The sequence below is a fragment of the Gorilla gorilla genome, chromosome 1 (genome assembly GCF_029281585.2).
Source record: "Gorilla gorilla gorilla isolate KB3781 chromosome 1, NHGRI_mGorGor1-v2.1_pri, whole genome shotgun sequence".
NCBI classification, from domain to species: Eukaryota; Metazoa; Chordata; class Mammalia; order Primates; family Hominidae; genus Gorilla; species Gorilla gorilla.
The window spans coordinates 44,047,516-44,067,836 of record NC_073224.2 but is presented as its reverse complement, the minus strand read 5'-3'; the positions used below and the strand labels follow the sequence as shown (position 1 = coordinate 44,067,836).

The 20,321-nt window shown below is 40.2% G+C and overlaps 1 protein-coding gene across 6 annotated transcripts in view; it reads right to left on the bottom strand.

Moving 5' to 3' along the window:
- The window catches only part of NSL1 (NSL1 component of MIS12 kinetochore complex), a 67,009-nt gene that overhangs the window by 23,512 nt on the left and 23,176 nt on the right, over positions 1-20,321 (bottom strand). For 2 of the 6 annotated variants that reach the window (XM_055371085.2, XM_055371073.2), the window contains exon 5: positions 17,410-17,494. The exons of 3 other annotated variants lie outside the window; for them this stretch is intronic. In XM_055371085.2, coding sequence (XP_055227060.1) covers positions 17,410-17,494 — 85 coding nt within the window. Of the gene's footprint in view, positions 1-6,478; positions 8,402-17,409; positions 17,495-20,321 lie in introns of those variants that run through there. One more of the 6 variants, XM_055371069.2, reaches the window with a different exon arrangement.

Below are 20,321 nucleotides of genomic sequence, written 5' to 3'. Positions count from 1 at the left end.
GCTGGGGAACAGGATAAATATGTGCTAGTTACATTTTCAAATAATATGCTCAATATCTTTTTCTTCAACCTCAATATATTTTTCCAAGTAAAACACTTCTAAATTTAAAGCAGTGGCCCCAATTGTGAATATTTTTAAAAATACAATAAACACACTGTTTTCTTTATGCTTCCAAGTTTTTTGGACACTCTGAATTGTATTTATTGTATACATGAAAACATAATAGTCACAGTATTAAAAAAATATAACCAATATACTGTTTAAAAATAAGTTTATCCTATATTTTTCAACTATGCAGATATTCTATTTCTAGATCATGGTGGCAGTTACATGTGTGTAGGTGTATGCATGTAAATAAATTCATAAAGCTGTGCATTATATGTTATACTGCAATATATGTGCACACACACACATACAATAATGAACAAAATATTTCTTAACATTTAATATGAAAAGTTATCTTTTATGAATAGGGTAAGGTAAAATCATATTCTTCTTCATTGTTATTATATTGTTTACATTACAAACTTTACAAAATAATCCATCACTTAAGGGATTTTGCGTTTTATTGTGGTTTTTTTTTTTTTTTTTTTTGAGACAGGGTCTCCATCTGTCACCCAGGCTGGAGTACAGTGATGTGATCGCTGCTCACTGCAGCCTCAAACTCCTGGGCTCAAGCATCTCACTCTGTCACCCAGGCCGGAGTGCAGTGGCACGATCATAGCTCACTGCAGCCTCAAACTCCTGGACTCAAGCAGTCCTCCTGCCTCAGCCTCCCAAAGTGATGGGATTACAGGTGTGAGCCACTATGCCCAGCCTACACTTTATTTTTTAATTAACGGCACTGATAACCATATTCACTGATTTGTGAAGCCTCTCACTAGGATTCTTAGAGACTAAGCGCCATCAATGACCAATATAAAGAATTCCTAAAATATCTCATGCTACCTTAAAAAGAAATTTGTCTCTAAACTCACATTGCTGAACAATAGCTGTTTTCTATCGGTTGCACAAGCAATGACAATGTAAAAAGTGCTAAGAGTAGTTTGGGTTTGTGTGTAAAATGGAATTAGGTCCTAGGCTGAATAATTATAAACATATTTTAACAAATGAATGTCTAGTGAGATATCCTAAAGTTGTGCTGGACATATGAGACATCTAGTATGCCTGGCCCCTGACTACAAAGTGCCAGCTACACTTTCCCATTAATATGGCAACCAAAAACTTTCTTTCACTTTTTCAAAGGGTCCACTAGAGGGCAGTACTAACCCCAGTGAGAACCCTGGCATTCTCATTTAGCTTCCAGAACTCCCTTGGGAACAGGAAACACATTCTTTTAATCTCAGAATCCCTAATGTTGAACAGAGTGCCTAATGTGTACAGTAGGTGTTCAGCAGTCATGATGGACCAAGGCTATGATAGAGGGTGCCATGGAGGCACAAAGGAGGGTGAGATCAATCTAACAAGGGAACTGAAGGGAGAGGGAAATCTTCACAGGTGATGTAAGAAAATTGCCTTAATAGAGGATTTGGTGCTAGGTGAGCTGGGGGTCCGCTGGGGTAGGAGGTGGGTGGTAGAGGATGTGATACATCAAAGACAAGAGAATAAATCAAGAAAGAGTAGAAAACAGGAACCAGGAAACACGATTCAAAACATGAGAGAAGGAAGGGAAATTCCCAGGACGATGATGAAAGGAACAGGCAGGATGAAAATTTTGCACCAGGCCTGGACAGCAGCCAGCCCAGACTGGAATAGGAGGACAGAAGGCTCCCAGAGAAGTATCTCCGAGGAAAAGATAAAGTTTAAAAATGGATCTGAGAGATAACCTTAAGTGTTTGCCATATTGAGATGAATTTTACAGTTCTGTTAGACACAACAGAAAACAAAGCAAACAGAAAAATAGGCCAGGTATGGTGAGCCACACCTGTAATCCTAGCACTTTGGGAGGCAGAGGCAGGTAAATCACCTGAGGTCAGGAGTTCGAGACTAGCCTGGCTAACATGGTGAAACCCTGTCTCTACTAAAAATACAAAAAATTAGCCGGGCATGGTGGCGGGCGCCTGTAATCCCAGCTACTAGGGAGGCTGAGGCGGGAGGATGGCTTGAACCTGAGAGGCAGAGGTTGCAGTGAGCCGAGATAGCGCCACTGCACTCCAGCCAGAGTCACAGAGCAAGACTGCCTCAAAGGAAAAAAAATAATAATAAAGCAATTATTGTTCCAAAAGGGGTAGAAAGCTATTCAAGAAAGAATATACTCATAGTAATAATTATCTGACTCAGGAACAAAATAATAATTACCTGACTCAGATTGAAGAACACTTACATAGTCATAAAAATACTAATATGAAATACTACTGATTTTTTTTACAAGAATGAAAGATTAAAAGTGAAGCTACTGAGTATAGATTATTCATTTGAGAAACTTAGTTATAAAAGGAAGAAGGGTACAAGGAAGAAAAACACAATGGCATGAAAACTTTCCCTACCTGTTCCATGGACAGCCCATTCCTATAGTAGTATGGGCTGACATACATTCTCAATCAATCTTATGCAATTTTAGCAACCCTGGGAGGCAAGTGGGTTTCATCAGCCTCCTTTTGTAGGTAAAGAAACAGAAGCTGAGAAATGTATCTAGACTTGAATAAGAACTCACATCTCCCTCCTAGAATCCAAAGCACACACTCTTCTACATTCTATAACTTTCCAAAATATTGCTTTGTCAGGAATTATACTGTCCTCATAAGAATATAAGTTAACTAATGGTAAAAAGTTAGCTTCAACATAATGAAAATCTCTTGAAATAATTGTGCCTGGTAAAGAACTAAAACATTAAAACTCTAGAACAATTATAGAATTAAATGTTTAAACTATTAACTTTATGGTACCTTTTTTTCTTTTTAAATGAATTAAGTCCTTTGCATTTAAAACTACGTAGCACCAATAATTAATAAAACCATTTTTTTAAAGACAAAAGAAGGAAAACACAACTAAAAATGGTCACTAAATATATGAATATATTGTCTGTAAATGCATGAAAAAGGCATTTTTCCAACAATATCTGCTTAGGAAATTTCAAAATATATATACTTTTCACTCCCTCACTCAAGATTATTCTAAATGAATTTTTTCACATTTTTCAACTAGTAAGATCATACAATACTCCTGATATACAAGTATGTGACTTAAGACTGTCTCACATGCAGATGGCTGGTCCATGCCACGCAGGAGATGGGATGGGCTTTCTCGAGGACCATTCTCAATGCCTTCTCTCTAGAACCTCGTGACACCACTACTTACCCTTCTCACCACCAACAATGGTGTTAAAGGAGCCAAACTATTCCATATAAAATCCTACTTAAATGTCATATAGTGGAACTAATATGCATCTGAAATATGATTTTCCTAATTTTTTCATCATAAATGTATAGTATTTCAGCTACATTATAGATTAAGGTTTAATAAGCCTGTAAAGGGTTGCCTAGAAACATATTTATTTATTTATTTATACATTTTTTTCCCAGTGGGAAGTGTATTTCAAATTCCAAAATTCAGACTTACATGAATTTTTAAAGTGTAACTATTTGTGAGTGGCTACCTGTAAATACTGTGACAGTGGCTTACGCAAGACAGCATTATTAGGAAAGAAGCGGAACTGCCTCTGAGTCCTCTGCCTGTAGGGTCAGCAAAAGAACTGGAAGTATCATTAAGTTTACCATACAGAAACTTAAAATAGCTCCTTGCCATCGCTACATGTTTAGTGAAGGACAGGGAAAAAAGGGAGTCTCTTCAGTTAATTTCAAAGAACTTTAAAAAAAGGCAATATGGAAGCAATTATTCATTACAACAGGATTATAAAAGGTTGTAACTGTCAAATGAGACCACATCTTATTGGTGGACAGCTCATCAGTAGATTGCTATAAGGATATTTTTAAAAAGAGTTTGCTCTTAAAAATGTGGAAGTTAGGCATCCTTGAGAACACTGCCTTCCCTAGTCACTTGCTTTCTAAAACACAGGGAAATGAAAAAGTGGAAATGAAAGATTGAGTAATCAACCTAGTTTTGCTTTCAGGTCACTGTACTGACTAAACTAGGAAACATGAACTTCCAAAAGCCTGCCCAAATTCAGAAATTCAGCAAAAAAAAAAAAAGCACTAAGTGAGTACTTCCTTTCTATTTCCAATGTATTTTATGAATATAAACAAGCAATCACGCACAGCATCGGATGTGTGGCTTCTACTGGTTTCTAAAGAGGTAATTAAGCCATTAGAACCAAGAATTGGAAAGCAGCATCCCTGGTGAAAATGAAACCAAAAACACAGCAGCGATTTATGATTTTCTGAAAGATAACCCTTTACTACAATTTATAGAGATGTGTTGAACCCATTTGCTCAGTAGATGAAATCCTCTGCAGCACACCTTCCCACCTACACCTCACCACCTCCTTCAGTACCATGTTGCACCTCTCTTAAGGCACACTTTCAAACTCCTGACCCTCGCTCGTATTATCTGGCCTCAACCAAGTTTTTGACATTGTCTTGCAATGCTTCTTCCCTCTATTACTCACTCCACCACAGCCTCTCTGGTCTTTTGTTCCATGAATACTCAAGCTCATTCTTGATTTAAGAACTTTATTCTAGCTCTTCCCTCTGCTTGACAGCTCTTTTTCTTGATCATCACCAGATAAATTCCTTCCTGTTACTACCTCAGAAAAGTGTTTCCCCATCACCTAAACACACCACCCTAAAGCACTGATGTCACTTATTTATTTTTATATTTATTACTTTTCTTCTCCCACTAAAATATAAACTCTATAGAGTAAGAACTTTGTGCTGCTCACTAATATTACATCTGCCACATTGAGAACAGTTCTGTCATACTGTAGACATTCAATATATACAACTGAATGGACCGATGAGTAACAGTCACTCATGATGTATTTATTGGGCATGCTGCTATATGCTGGCTACATATAATGTAAATATAATATTAAAAAACTCATGGAGCTTTCAGTTTTGTGAGAGAGCATAAACAAGAAAATAAACACAAATACTTATAAGCTGTAACAAGTGCTATTAAGGAAATAAACAGGTGTCATGATAAACAACTGGGGAGAGTATTTTAATGAGGGTGGTTAGGTAAGATCTCTCTGAGGAGGTAACATTTAAATGAGAAAAGAGAACTGGGAAGATGTCAAACTTGGGCGAGGGGGCATGCATGTGTGACAGTGAGGCACTTTCAAAGAACTGAAGGACTGGCAGCAAACAGGAAAGTGCCTGAAATAAATCTGGAGAGGTAGGTAGTGGCCAGATCACCTAAGGGAATGCTAAAAGTCTAGAGTTTAGGATTTTAAGCAGAGGACTGAAAACTGATTTGCATTTTTAAAAGTATCCTAACATTTCTTAGTCAAGTTGATTTCAGTAGTGCATAAAACTCCCTTCCTATGTCCAAAAGCATCAGTGAATATAGAAAATTAAAATGACATATCCTAAAGCATATACAAAATAAAACATTTCAATGAACCAGAAAAAAAGGAGAAGAGAAAAAGCTGCAAGTCAGGCTAAAGCTGCAGGCCTACCGGTAGGCAGAAGTAGCCAGGAATTGGCCTCCTGCAAGATAAAAGGTGTTCGAAGTGCTCCAGAGGAACAGGAAACGAAGAGACAGCTTCACTGTTTGAAACCGAGGGCTGAGACAGAGTTTACCCACCCTGAAAAGGTGGCTGAAAAAAACTGCCACTAACCAGCCCAGCGCGGTGGCTCACACCTGTAATCCCAGCACTTAAGGAGGCTGAGATGGGTGGATCACGTGAGGTCAGGAGTTCGAGACTAGCCTGGCCAACATGGTGAAACCCCGCCTCTACTAAAAATACAAAAATTACCCGGGCGTGGTGGTGGGCACCTGTAATCCCAGCTACTCAGGAGGATGAGGCAGGAGAATCACTTGAACCCAGGAGGCAGAGGTTGCAGTGAGCAACCATTACATTCCAGCCTGGGCAACAAGAGTGAAATTCTGTCTCAAAAAAAAAAAAAAAAAAAAAAAAAAAAAAAAAACAACTCAAAAGACAAAACTGCTCCTAACCGCTGCCAGGAAGCGAAGCTTACTTAAAGCTAAACCAGAAATGATGGGAAGCAGATAATGCCTCCAAGCCTGGGCCTGGACCAATCTCCAGTGTCACACTGGGACAGAGGCCCTCTGTTGCCAGTGTTAAGATATGGCTCCAGCCTGGGATTGTCTGGGGCCAGATGGAAGGCAACCAAACCTACTAGACAGAGGGAGTGAAAGCAGTGGTAGACAGATATGCACATGAAAAATTCTAGTCAAGAAGCACTTGCAAATCAAAAGTCTAAAATACATGAAGAAATTAAAACCATGAAAGACAGCCAGTATAACCAATGTCAGGGAGAGGAATTTACTGCAGATGAAATGAAAATAGAGCAATATAAAAATGACTTTAAAATGCTACACAGCTCCAATAGCTAAAGAAAATCATAAGACATTGCAAAAGAAAAATAGGTTATAAAATAAAAACATAAAATACAAAAATAGAAGAAATGAGAAAGAAGCAAAGTTGAAGGATTAGGTTAAAGATTTTCTAGAATATAGGAGTCCTCAGATAAAAGTATATATGGAGATGTTAATGGAAGATGGGAGAAAAGAGGAATCTAGCAAAACCAAATAATCTCTCACAAAAAACAAAAATACATATATAATATTATTTAAATAAAATTGTCTCTGTGTGTATAAGCAAGAAAAAAATTACCAGTAAAAACCATGGAGTTGAACTATGTTACATGTTGAGTGAAAAAAGAAAAACAATGACAGAATAAAATGCATTATGTAATATTTATATAAACAACTAAAAAAACCCCTGTGTCTACCTATGTGCATACAAATGCATTGATAAAGATCTAAAATTAGACACAGCAAACTGACAATAGTTGCCTATTTGAAGATGTGTGGGATGTGACAGATTGGGAGGCGAGGTTATGGTATATTTCATATAAATATGAATATGTATATATTTTCATATATATCTATATGTAATTATTAAAAATTTTACATTAAGCTTGCATTTATTAAAAGCACAAGAAATACAATTTAAAAGATAACCACAATTTAAAACAATAAGGTTAGAGCTACGGCAGTCGAATGGAGGATGTCTACCATAAACTTAAGCTAGGAAATTGCAGATAATTTGAATACATGAATAAATTTTCTGTAAATTATGCCCCCAAAATGTCCAGTGCATATTTATTCCTGTAACAATTATATAAGCACAGAAAAAAGGATAAATGAATTCATACCAGGTTAATGTTGGATATCTAAAGGGGTGGCAGGAAGAGAGAGAAGAAACCAAAAACAAAAAGTAAAAATACAATGCTATCCTTGTTGGATTTTTTTGAGACAGGTTCTCACTCTGTCACTCAGGCTGGAGTGTAGTGGCAGGACCATAGCTCACTGCAGCCTTGACCTCCTGGGTTCAAATGATCCTCCCTCTGCAGCTTCCCGAGTAGCTGGGACTACAGGCATGCACCACCATGCTTGGCTAATTTTTGTATTTTTTGTAGAGACGTGGTTTCGCCATGTTGCCCTAGCTGGTCTCAAACTCCTGTGCTCAAGCGATCAGCTTCCCAAAGTGCTGGTCTTACAGGTGTGAGCCTGTAATATGTAATTCAATGTAATATGTAATTCAATCCTATTTATATAAAATTATGTATTGTTTGCAAAAATATAAATATTTATTGAGTGTACCATGTCAGAGAATAATCTTAAGAGTCAGGGGCTGGGCGCAGTGGCTCACGCCTGTAATCCCAGAACTTTGGGAGGCCGAGGTGGGAGGATCAACTGAGTTCAAGACTTTGAAACCAGCCTGGCCAATATGGTGAAACCTTGTCTCTACTAAATATGCAAAAGTTAGCCAGGCGTGATGGCGGGCGCCTGTAATCCCAGCTACTCTAGAGGCTGAGGCAGGAGAATCGCATGAACCTGGGAGGTGGAGGTTGCAGTGAGCTGAGATCGTGCCACTGCATTCCAGCCTGGGCGACAGAGCAAGGCTCCATCTCAAAAAAAAGAAAAGAAAAGAAAAAAGAGGGAAAACTGGGCATCCCAAAGTTCTTGCTCACAGGGAGCTTACAATACTGTGGGGAGGGAAGAGGAAAATAAGGAGAAATTATATAATATCTGTAAGTGGCAGAGAAAAATAAAGCAGGTTAAAGGGATACAGTATGATCAAGGGAGTCATAAGAGAATCTGACACAGGTTGTAAGGTGTATCAGATGAAGTGACACTTTGAACAGAGAGCTGAATGAAGTGCAAGAGTCAGGCAGGTAGTTTCGGAAAGCAGTTTCAAATACAGGGAGTTGCGAGTATGAAAGTTGTAGGGCCAGTGTGTTCTTGGTATGTCCTGAAATAGCAAGAATATTAGTGTTAGTGGAGCACAGTAAGCGAGGGTGAGATGGTAAGTGAACACTGTCAGAGATGAGATCAGAGAAGCAGCCGGGGACCATATCATTGAGGGCCTCTTAGACCAAAGGAATTATAATGGGGAGCCACTGGAGGGCTTTCAACAGGGAGTGACATAATCTGATTATGCTTTAAAAGAAATTGTTTGGATGCTGTGTGAAAAGTAGAACTGGATGGAAGGAGACCAGGGTGTTAGTCTGTTTTATTACTATAAAGGAATATGTAAGACTGGGTAATTTATAAAGAAAAGAGGTTTAATTGGCTCACAGTTCGGCAGGCTGTACAAGCATAGCACCAACATTTGCTCAGTTTCTGGTAGGGCCTCAGTGAGCTTTCAATCATGATGGAAGCCAAAGGAGGAACGGTACATCCATGGCAAGAGATGGAGCAAGGATGTGGATGTGGGGAGGTGCCACAGTCTTTAAAACAACCAGCTCTCAGGTGAACTCAGAGGGAGAGCTCACTCATTACCACAAGGAGGGCACCAAGCAACGGATGAGGGATCTGCCCCCATGACCCAGACACCTTGCACTAGGTCCATCTACAACATTGAAGGTCCCATTTCAACCATGAGATTTAGAAGGAACAAAACATCCAAACCATATTAATCAGTGAGAAAGCTATTATAGTGGTCCTGCTAAGAGAATATGGTGACATGGATAAGAGCAGGAGAGACAGATTTGGTTGGTAAGCAGCAGGATTTGAAATATGTTTCCAAGGATCTACTGATGGACTGAGGATGTACAGGCATCATGCAATATATCATAATACTGGTTACTGGTCATAAACATGCTAATAGTGTTTATCTCTGGGTATATGATTTCATGTGATTTAAACTTGTTTCTTATGCTTCTAACATTTTTGGAATGTGCATGTATTGTTCATACAAGCAAGAAAAATCAATAATATTATTTTCAGTGTGAAATAAATCAGAAAATGTACATATCAAACACCATACTAGAAAATAAACATCTAGCTATACTGTGGTAAACTTCAGAGCATTAAGAATATACAGAAAATCCGAAAAGTCAGAAGAGAAAGAACAATATCTATAAAGGAATGGTAATCAGATTCTCAAGAGACTGCTCATCAACAATGAATGTCAGGCATCCAGATTAGAAAGAAAAGAAGTAAAATATCTGTTTGCAGATGACATGATCTTTTATATATAAAATCCTTTAAAACATCCATTAAACAACTATTAGAACTAATAAATGAGTTTAACATGGTTGTAAGATACAAGATTAATATATAAAAATTAATTCTATCTCTACACAGTAGCAAAGAGGAAACCAAAAATAAAATTTAAAAATAATTCAATTTACAAGGGCATCAAAAGAATAAAATATTTAGGAATAAGTTTCACAAAAGAAGTGCTAAAAGCTGGAAAACACTGTTGATATAAATCAATTTCCAAATGGAAAGCCATCCATTATTCAGGGATCAGAAAACTTAACATTAAGATAGCATTACTCTCAAAGTGATCTACAATTTCAACACAATTCCTTCCAAAATCCCAGCTGACTTCTTGACAGAAATTGACAGACTGATCCCAAAATTCATATGGAATTTGAATATAAGGGATCAGAAGAGCCAAAACAACCTTGAAAAAGAAGAACAAAGTTGGAAGACTCACACTTTCTGATTTCAAAATTTCTTACAAAGCTATAATAATCAAGACAGTGTAGTAGTGGCCTAAGGACAGACAAAGATCAATGAAACAGAATTGAGAGTTCAGAAAGAAATCTACAAATTACAGTCAACTGATTTCTGACACAGATTCCAACACCATTCAAGCATTTTCAACAAATAGTGCTTAAAACAACTGGATATATACATACAAAAGAATGAAGGTGGAAAACTCTTAGGAGAAAGGCAAGCATAAATCTTTATACTTTTATATTAGACAACAGTTTCTAAAATATGAAACTAAAACCAAAGCAACCAAAGGAAAAAAAATAGGTAAATTAGATTTTGCCAAATTTAAAATTTCTGTGCTTCAAAGATCATCATCAAGAAAGTGAGATGGGGAGGGGGCTTCAAGATGGCTGACTAGGGGCACCTGGCACCTGCCTCCTCCACAAAGAAGGACTAAACAGTGGGTAGATAATCACATGTCAAAGACAGCATCCAAGAAAAAACAGTGGAATTCAGCAGAACAGTGACAAGGAACAACTGAGGCATGGAAAGAAACAGAAGCAGGGAAAATGTAAATGAGAGATCCCACATTTCTACTGCAGAATCCTGCAGTACTAACCACAGGAGAGCCCCTTGGCCCCTGCAGGCCCTAAGACTAGTATAGGGAGCTGTCTGGAGTCCATACAACATTAATTCCAGAGAGATAGCACTGGGTACTTCACATACCCCCAAGGCCCAAGACACTGCAGCATAGCACCATTTTGAGAATTCAACCCCCACCAGACTATATCCTTCCCTAGGGCCCAACAGCCCCTACATCTCCACATCCCTGGAGACCTGCTGACATCCCCACTGCATCCACCTGGAGAGCTGCAGTGGCACAACACTGACTGAACCCAATAGTAAAACCAGGTCCCCAGCACTCTAGCCTACCCAGTGTCCTACACCCCAAGGAACCAGCAGTGCAGTGCACCAGGAAGGCTGCCCGTGGGACAGAGGGAGCTGAAGCGCACACTCCTCAGAGCCTGAGAGCCATTTCCCTGGGGCCACCCAGCAGCAAGGCCACTGCACACTGGCATGTGCCTTTAGTGTGCCTAGGGACAGGCCCACCCAGATGCTGTCCTGGGATCCTGATAATCACCCTGCCCTATCTGTCATGGTGGGTGTGTGAGCACATCAAGACAACAGACCATCAAGACAACAGACCATCGCCAGTGCCCAATCATACTGTCCAGGGCCTGGGGATTGACCTGCCCCGCCAGCTGCTTCTGTGGCACACACACACACCGTAAGGGAGCCTAACAGCAGGTCCAGCCTGTGGGCCACTGGTGCCTGAGCACACTAACCAACGGCAAAGGGATAGCCCTGCCCTGCCCACCACAACTTTAGGCACACCATCAGGAGGCTAAGATCAGGCCCACCCTGCTCTGCACCACTCTACCACACCAGTGTCTGAGAGCGCCATCTAGGGGCCCAGGAATAGCCTCATCCTGTCTGTTGCTGTGGGCAGGTGCACACACTCAGCCATCAAGGGGCCTGATAACAGGCCCAGCCAACATACTGCGGGTGCCTGAGCATACCGTTTGAGGTCCTGAGGTTCACCCCACTGGCCACTACTGCCGGCATTCACACACTCCTCCCCAGGGCTTGAGGACGGGCCTGACTAGCCTATCATCACCACCACCATCACCGCCAGGACCCCCCTAAATGTGCTCTGGGGGGACTGGCCAGCCCAGTCCATTGCCGCCACCACCACTGCCGCCTGTGCTTGCTGCCTGGGGGCCTGAAGGTTGACCCGCCACTGCTACTGCCATCACCAACACCAAGCATACTGCCCAGGGACTCATGAAACCACCTGCCTGCCCATCCCATTGCTGTCACTGCTGGTACCTGAGCAAGCCACCTGGAGGCCCAAGAATTGGTCTGCCTGGACCTGATAACACTAGTATCTGTGTACACTGCCAAGGGAGCCAAAAATGGATGTATTCGGCATGCCATCATCACCAGTGGGGCCCAAGAACAGGCCTGCCTGGAGTCCCCATCCCAAGTAAAGACCTATCATACCCTCCAGTACCAACCGTAGCGTAAGTCACTAAGGAACTCACAAACATCACTGACACTGATTACACCCAAAGAAATCATGCAGAGACTATACTATTGTACACACCCGGAATCAAAGCTAAAGCACCCTACCCAATCAATATTATAGATACACCTACAGGCAAAAGTCTTTTCCTATGAAAGCCAATCTAAAAATCTGAAAGAAGTAACTGTTTCACCAAATGTGCAGGTATCAACTTAAAGACATAAGAAACATGAAAAAGCAAGGAAACATGACACTTCCAAAACAACTATGATAATTCTCCAGCAAAAGATTCCAGTGAAAAAGAAATCTATAGGACAGGCATTGTGGCTCACCCCTGTAATCCTAGCATTTTGGGAGGCTAAGGTGTGTGCATCACCTGAACCTTGGAGTTCGAGACCAGCCTGGGCAACGTGGCGAAACCTCCTCTCCACAAAAATTACAAAAAATTATTAGGCAGGAGGATCGCTTGAACCCAGGAGTTTGGGGCCAGCCTTAGCAACACGGCAAAACCTTGCCTTTACAAAAAACACAAAAATAGCTGGGTTTGGTGGCAGATGCCTGTCGTCCCAGCTACTTGGGAGGCGGAGGTGAAAGAATTGCTTGAGCTCAGGAAGGCTGCAGTGAGCTGTGACTGTGCCACTGCACTCCAGCCTGGGACCCTGTCTCAAAAAATAAAATATAAAAAATAAAAGAAAACATGAAATACCTGAAAAATAATTCAAACTAATGATATTAAAGTAGCTCAGTGAGATCCAAGAGAACACAGACAAACACAAGGACATAAGAAAAACAATTCATGATCTGAATGAGAAACTTAACAAAGAGATATCATTTTTAAAAATCAAACAGAAATCCTGCATCTGAAGAGTTCAATGAATGAAATAAAAAAAACAATTGAGAGCTTCAGAAACAGACTAGATCAGGGGTGTCCAATCTTTTGACTTCCCTAAGCCACACTGGAGGAATTGTCTTGGGCCACACATAAAATACACTAACACTAATGACAGCTGATGAGCTAAAAAAAAAAAAAAAAAAAAATTCATGTTTTAAGAAAGTTTACAGCTGGGCACGGTGGCTCACGCCTGTAATCCCAGCACTTTGGGAGACTGAGGTGGGTGGATCACCTGAGGTCAGGAGTTTGAGACTAGCCTGGGCAACATGGTGAAACCATGTCTCTACTAAAAATACAAAAATTAACTAGGCATGGTTGTGCATGCCTGTAATCTCAGCTACTTGGGAGGCTGAGGCAGGAGAATCGCTTGAACCCGGGAGGCAGAGGTTGCAGTGTGCCAAGATCGCTCCACTGCACTCCAGTCTAGGCAACAGAGTCTCACTCTGTCTTAAAAGAAACAAAACAAAACAAAAAAAAAAGAAAAGAAGTTTACAAATTTGTGTTAGACCACATTCAAACTGTCCTAGGCTGCATAAGGCCCATGGATCACAGGTTAGACAAGCTTGAATTAGATCTTTTATTTACTTTCCAAGATGACAGATAAGAGTCAGTGTTAGCATGCCTCTCCCACTTGGAAGGAAAGAATAGTGGCTAGAGAGTCACACTGTGAATTTTCTTTTTTCCAAGAACCACCACAGGAAGATGGAAGGAATCCACAAACCCTCTGAAAGAAGCAGGAGGCTGGAGCCTACTGCACGAGACAGGTGAAAAACTAAGTTCCCAGAGTGTAAGCAGGGGAATGAGTCTGTCTCAGAGCACACATCCCCACCTGCAAGTCTGAAAATCCAGACCATGGGAGAAAGCCTTAACCCTACTGAGAGCTGGAATGGATTTAGTCTATGTGAAATACAAAAGTAGACGCAGCAGCATGAAGTGCCTTGTAGGCATTCCCAGTCTCCAGCATGAACAGAGGCAAGCCATTCCTGACTGTATCTCATAGGGGCCCTCGAAGAAGCAGTCAATGAGTTCAGGGAGGGGTCATAGGGTGAAAGAAGCTCCCAGATGAATTTTGCGATATAATCTTGAGTAGGGATGAGCTCTCCTGAACAGAACCCACAGGGTGAGTCTAAAGTGTGCTACAGACATGAGCAGAGGAGCTGGGCGTCCGGCCTTATGGGCATATGGAGAAAGGCATGGTTATGGCCTTGGGCAGGTCTGAGTTCCGTGCGCAGACTGCCTGGAACTAAATCCACTGAGCGAAGCACTGTGGGAGTGAGACCAGCGTCGCCAACTGTGAAAGAGCTGGGTGAGGCTCATTGTTGCCCACTACTCTCCACTCCCTTTGGGAACTCTTCTATGCAGCAGATGCAGTTAACTACCCTCTGGAACATTATCCCAGGAGCCTGAGGTCTTAAAGAAGTTCTGAAAGAAGTTCTGAATCTTGAAACAAAAGCTCTGACATGCACCTATATAGAACCTCCTGAAAGCATAAATCTCACAGGGCCTAAAAAACAACAACAGAATGAAAAAAACAAAGTATCTAGGTAACAACTAACATGATGAATAGAACAGTACCTAACATTTCAATATTAATGTTGAATGTAAATGGCCTAAATGTTCCACTTAAAAGATACAGAATGACAGAATGGATAAAAAACCACCAACCAAGTATCTGCTGTCATCAAGAGACTCACCTAACATATAAGGACTCATAAAAATTTAAGGTAAAGGGGTGGAAAAAGACATTCCATACAAATGGAAACCAAAAGTGAGCAGTAGTTATTCTTATATTAGACAAAACAGACTTTAAAGCAACAACAATAAAAAAGACAAAGAAGGATGTTATACAATGATAAAAGGATTAGCCCAACATAAGGATACTATAATCCTAAATTTATATGCACCTAACACTGGAGCTCCCAGATTTATAAAACAATTACTATTAGATCTAAGAAATGAGACTGGCAACAACACAATAATAGTGTGGGACTTCAATACTCCATTGACAGCACTAGAAAGATCAGGACAAAAAGTCAACAAAGAAACAACAAACTTAAACTATATCCTAGAACAAATGAACTTAACAGATGTTTACACAACATTCTTCCCAACAACTGCAGAATATACATTCTCCTCATCAGCACATGGAACAGTCTCCAAGATAGGTGATATCATGGGCCACAAAATAAGTCTCAATAAATTTAAGAAAATCAAAATCCTATCAAGTATCTTCTCAGACCACAGTGGAATAAAGCTGGAAATCAACTATAAAAGGAACTCTCAAAATTATACAAATACATGGAAATTAAATAATCTGCTCTTGTATAATTTTTGGGTTAACAATGAAATCAATATGTAAATTTAAAAATTCTTTGAAATGAATAATAGTGACACAACTTATCAAAACCTCTGAGATACAGCAAAAGCAGTGCTAAGAGGAAAGTTCACAGTGTTAAATGTCTACATCAAAAACCCTGAAATAGCACAGACAATTTAATGTCACATCACAAAGAAATAGAGAAACAAGAACAAACTAAACCCAAACCCAGGAGAAGAAGTAACAAAGATCAGAGCAGAATTAAATGAAATTGAAACAAACAAAAAAACAAAAAATACAAAAGATAAATGAAACAAAAAGCTGGTTCTTTGAAAAGATAAACAAAATTGATAGACCATTAGTGAGATTAATCAAGAAGACAGAAGATCCAAATAAGCTCAATTCACGGTGGCTCATGCCCATAATCCCAGCATTTTGGGAGGCCAAGGCAGGCATATCACTTGAGGTCAGGAGTTTGTGACCAGCCTGGACAACATGGTGAAACCCTATCTCTACTAAAAATACAAAAATCAGCCAGGCATGGTGGCAGGCGCCTGTAATCCCAGCTACTTGGGAGGCTGAGGAAGGAGAATTGCTTGAACCTGGGAGGCAGAGGTTGCAGTGAGCCAAGATCACACCACTGCACTCCAGCCTGGGTGACACAGCAAGACTGTCTCAAAAAAAAAAAAAAAAAAAGAAAGAAAGAAAAAAAAAGAAACTGGAGATATTGTAACTGATACCACAGAAATACAAAAGGTCATTCAAGGCTACTATGAACACCTTTATGTGCACAAACTACAAAATCTAGAGGAGGTAGATAAGTTCCTGGAAATATATAACCCTTCTAGATTAAATCAGGAAGAAACAGAAACCCTGAACAGACCAATAACAAGCAGTGAGACTGAATCAGCAATTTTGTAAATTGCCAACAAAAAAAAGTCCAGGACCAGGTGGATTCACAGCTGAATTCTATCAGACATTCAAAGAAGAATTATTACCAATCCTACTAAAATTATTCCAAAAGACAGAAAAAGAGGAAATCCTCCCTAAATCATTCCATGAGGCCAGTATTACCCTAATACCAAAACTAGGAAAGGACATAACAAAAAAAGAAAACTACAGACCAATATCCTGATGAACATAGATGCAAAAATCCTCAATAAAATACTAGCTAACCAAATCCAACAGCATGTCAAAAAGATAATACATCATGATCAAGTGGGTTTCAAACTAGGGATGCAGGGATGGTTTAACATATGCAAGTCAATAAACATGCTACATAACAGAAACAGAATTAAAAACAAAAACCATATGATCATCTCAACAGAGATGGAAAAAGCATATGGTAAAATCCAGTGTCTCTGATGGGCAGAGTGGCTCATGCCTGTAATCCCAGCACTTTGGGAGGCTGAGACAGGCAGACCACCTGAGGTCAGGAATTTGAGACCAGCCTGGTCAATATGGTGAAACCCCATCTCTACTAAAAATACAAAAATTAGCATGCCTGTAATCCCAGCTACTCAGAAGGCTGAGGCAGGAGAATCGCTTGAACCTGGAAAGTGGAGGCTGCAGTGAGCCAGATCGCACCACTGCATTCCAGTCTGGGAAAGAGAGTGAGGCTCTGTCTTTTAAAAAAAAACAAAAAAACCAGCATCTCTTTATGATTAAAAACCCTCGGGCTGGGCGCGGTGGCTCACACCTGTAATCCCAGCACTTTGGGAGGCCAAGGTGGGTGGATCACGAGGTCAGGAGATTGAGACCATCCTGGCCAACATGGTGAAACCCTGTCTCTACTGAAAATACAAAAAATTAGCTGGGCGTGGTGGCGGGTGCCTGTAGACCCAGCTCTTCCGGAGGCTGAGGCAGGAGAATGGCGTGAACCTGGGAGGTGGAGCTTGCAGTGAGCCGAGATCGCGCCACTGCACTCCAGCCTAGGTGACAGAGCGAGACTCCATCTCAAAAAAAAAAAAAAAAAACAAAAGAACCCTCAACAAACTAGGCAAAGAAGAGACTTACCTCGAAGTAATAAAAACCATATATGACAAATCCACAGCCAACATCATGTTGAATGGGGAAAAGTTGAAAGCATTCCCGTTGAGAACTGGAACAAGACAAAGATGCCCACTTTCACCACTTCTATTCAACATAGTACTTAGCCAGAGCAATCAGACAAGAGAAAGAAATGAAGAAAATCCATATTGCAAAAGAGGAAGCCAAACTGTCACTGTTTGCCAGTGATATGATCATATACCTTAGAAAACCCTGAAGACTCCATCCTGGCTAACATGGTGAAACCCTGTCTCTACTAAATATACAAAAAAAATTAGCCAGGCGTGGTGGCAGGCACCTGTAGTCCCAGCTCCTTGGGAGGCTGAGGCAGGAGAATGGTGTGAACCTGGGAAGTGGAGCTTGCAGTGAGCCGAGATCGTGCCACTGCACTCCAGCCTGGGGTGACAGAGCGAGACTCCATCTTAAGAAAAAAAAAAAGAAAAAAAAAGAAAACCCTGAAGACTCATCCAAAAAGCTCCTAGATCGGATAAATAAATTTGGTAAAGTATCAAAGTACAAAATCAGTGTACACACATCAGTAGCACTGCTACACACCAACAATGACCAAGCTGAGAATCAACTCAAATTAAAAAACTCAACCACTTTTACAACAGCTGCAAAAACAAACAAACAAAAACTTAGGAATATACTTAACTAAGGAGGTGAAGGACCTCTACAAGGAAAACTACAAAACACTGCTGAAAGAAATCACAGATGACACAAACAAATGGAAAACACATCCCATGTTCATGGATGGGTAGAATCAATATTGTGAAAATGACCATACTGCCAGACGCAATCTACAAATTCAATGCAATTCCCATCAAGATACCACCATAATTCTTCACAGAACTAGAAAAAACAATCCTAAAATTCATATGAAACCAAAAAAGAGCCCACATAGCCAAAGCAAGACTAAGGAAAAAGAACAAATCTGGAGGCATTACATTATCTGACTTCAAACTATACTGTTAGGCCATAGTCACCAAAACAACATGGTACTGGTATAAAAATAGGCACACAGATCAATGGAACAGAACAGAGAACTCAGAAATAAAGCCAAATACTTACAGTCAACTGATCTTTGACAAAACAAACAAAAACATAAAGTGGGGAAAGGACATCCTAATTGGCAAGCCACATATAGAAGAATGAAACTGGATCCTCATCTCTCACCTTATACAAAAATCGACTCAAGATCGATCAAAGACTTAAATCTAAGACCCGAAACCATAAAAATTCTAGAAGATAACGTCAGACAAACTCTTCTAAACATTGGCTTAGGCAAAGAATTCATGACTAACACCCCCAAAGCAAATGCAACAAAGACAAAAATAAATAAATGGGACCTAATTAAACTAAAAAGCTTCTGTAGAGCAAAAGAAATAATCAGCAGAGTAAACAGACAACCCACAGAGTGGGAGAAAATATTCACAAATTATGTATCTGACAAAGGACTAATATGCAGAATCTACAAGAAACTCAAACAAATCAGCAAGAAAAAAACAAATAGTCCCATCAAAAAGTGGGCAAAGGACATGGATAGACAATTCTCAAATAAGATGTACAAACAGCCAACAAACATATGAAAAAAATGCTTAACATCACTAATCATCAGAGAAATGCAAATTAAAACCATAATGAGATACCACTTTACTCCTGCAGGAATGGCCATAATTAAAAAGTCAAAAAACAATAGATGTTGGCATGGCTGTGTTGAGAAGGGAACACTTTCATAATGCTGGTGGGAATGTAAATTAGTACAACCACTATTGAAAACAATATGGAGATTCCTTAAAAAACTAAAAGCAGGGCCGGGCACGGTGGCTCACACCTGTAATCCCAGCACTTTGGGAGTTCGAGGAGGGTAGATTACCTGAGGTCAGGAGTTTGAGCCCAGCCTGGCCAATATGGTGAAACCCTGTCTCTTCTAAAAATACAAAAATTAGCCAGGCATGGTGGCACACGCCTGTAGTCCCAGCTACTCAGGAGGCTGAGGCAGAAGAATGGCGTGCACCTGGGAGGCGGAGCTTGCAGTGAGCCGAGATTGCACCACTGCACTCTAGCCTGGGTGACAGAGCGAGACTCTGTCTCAAAAAAAAAAAAAAAAACTAAAAGCAGGACTACCATTCAATCCAGCAATCCCGCCACTAGCTATCTACCCCAAGGAAAATAAATCATTATATGAAAAAGAGACATGCACACACATGTTTATAACAGCACAATTTGCAACTGCAAAAATATGGAACCAGCCCAAATACCCATCAACCAACTAGTGCATAAAGAAAATGTGAATCCTACTCAGTCATAAAAAAGAACAAAATAATAGCATTCGCAGCAACCTGGATGGAGTTGGAGTCCATCATTCTAAGTGAAGTAACCTAGGAACAGAAAACCAAGCATCGTATGTTCTCATTTATAAGTGGGAGCTAAGCTATGAGGATGCAAAGGCATAAGAATGATATAATAGACTTTAGGGACTCTTTGGGGTAAGGTTGTGGGGCTGAGGGAATAAAAGACTACATTTTGGGTACAGTGTACACTGCTTGGGTGAGGAGTGCACTAAAACCTCAGAAATCACCACTAAATAGTTCATCCATGTAACCAAAAACCACCTGTGACCCAAAAACTATTGAAATAAAATTTAAAAAATATACAGACTAGATCTAGCAGAATAAAGAATTTCAGAACTTCAGCTACTCAAGAGACTAAGGCAGGAGGATCCCTTGAGCCTCCCAGGAGGTGGAGGCTGCAGTAAGCTATGATCACTCCACTGCACTCCAGCCTGGGTGACAGAGTGAGACCCTGTCTCAAAACAAACAAACAATGACAATAAAATGGAGGAGGAAAAAAAAAATGAAGAAAGCCTAACTGACTTT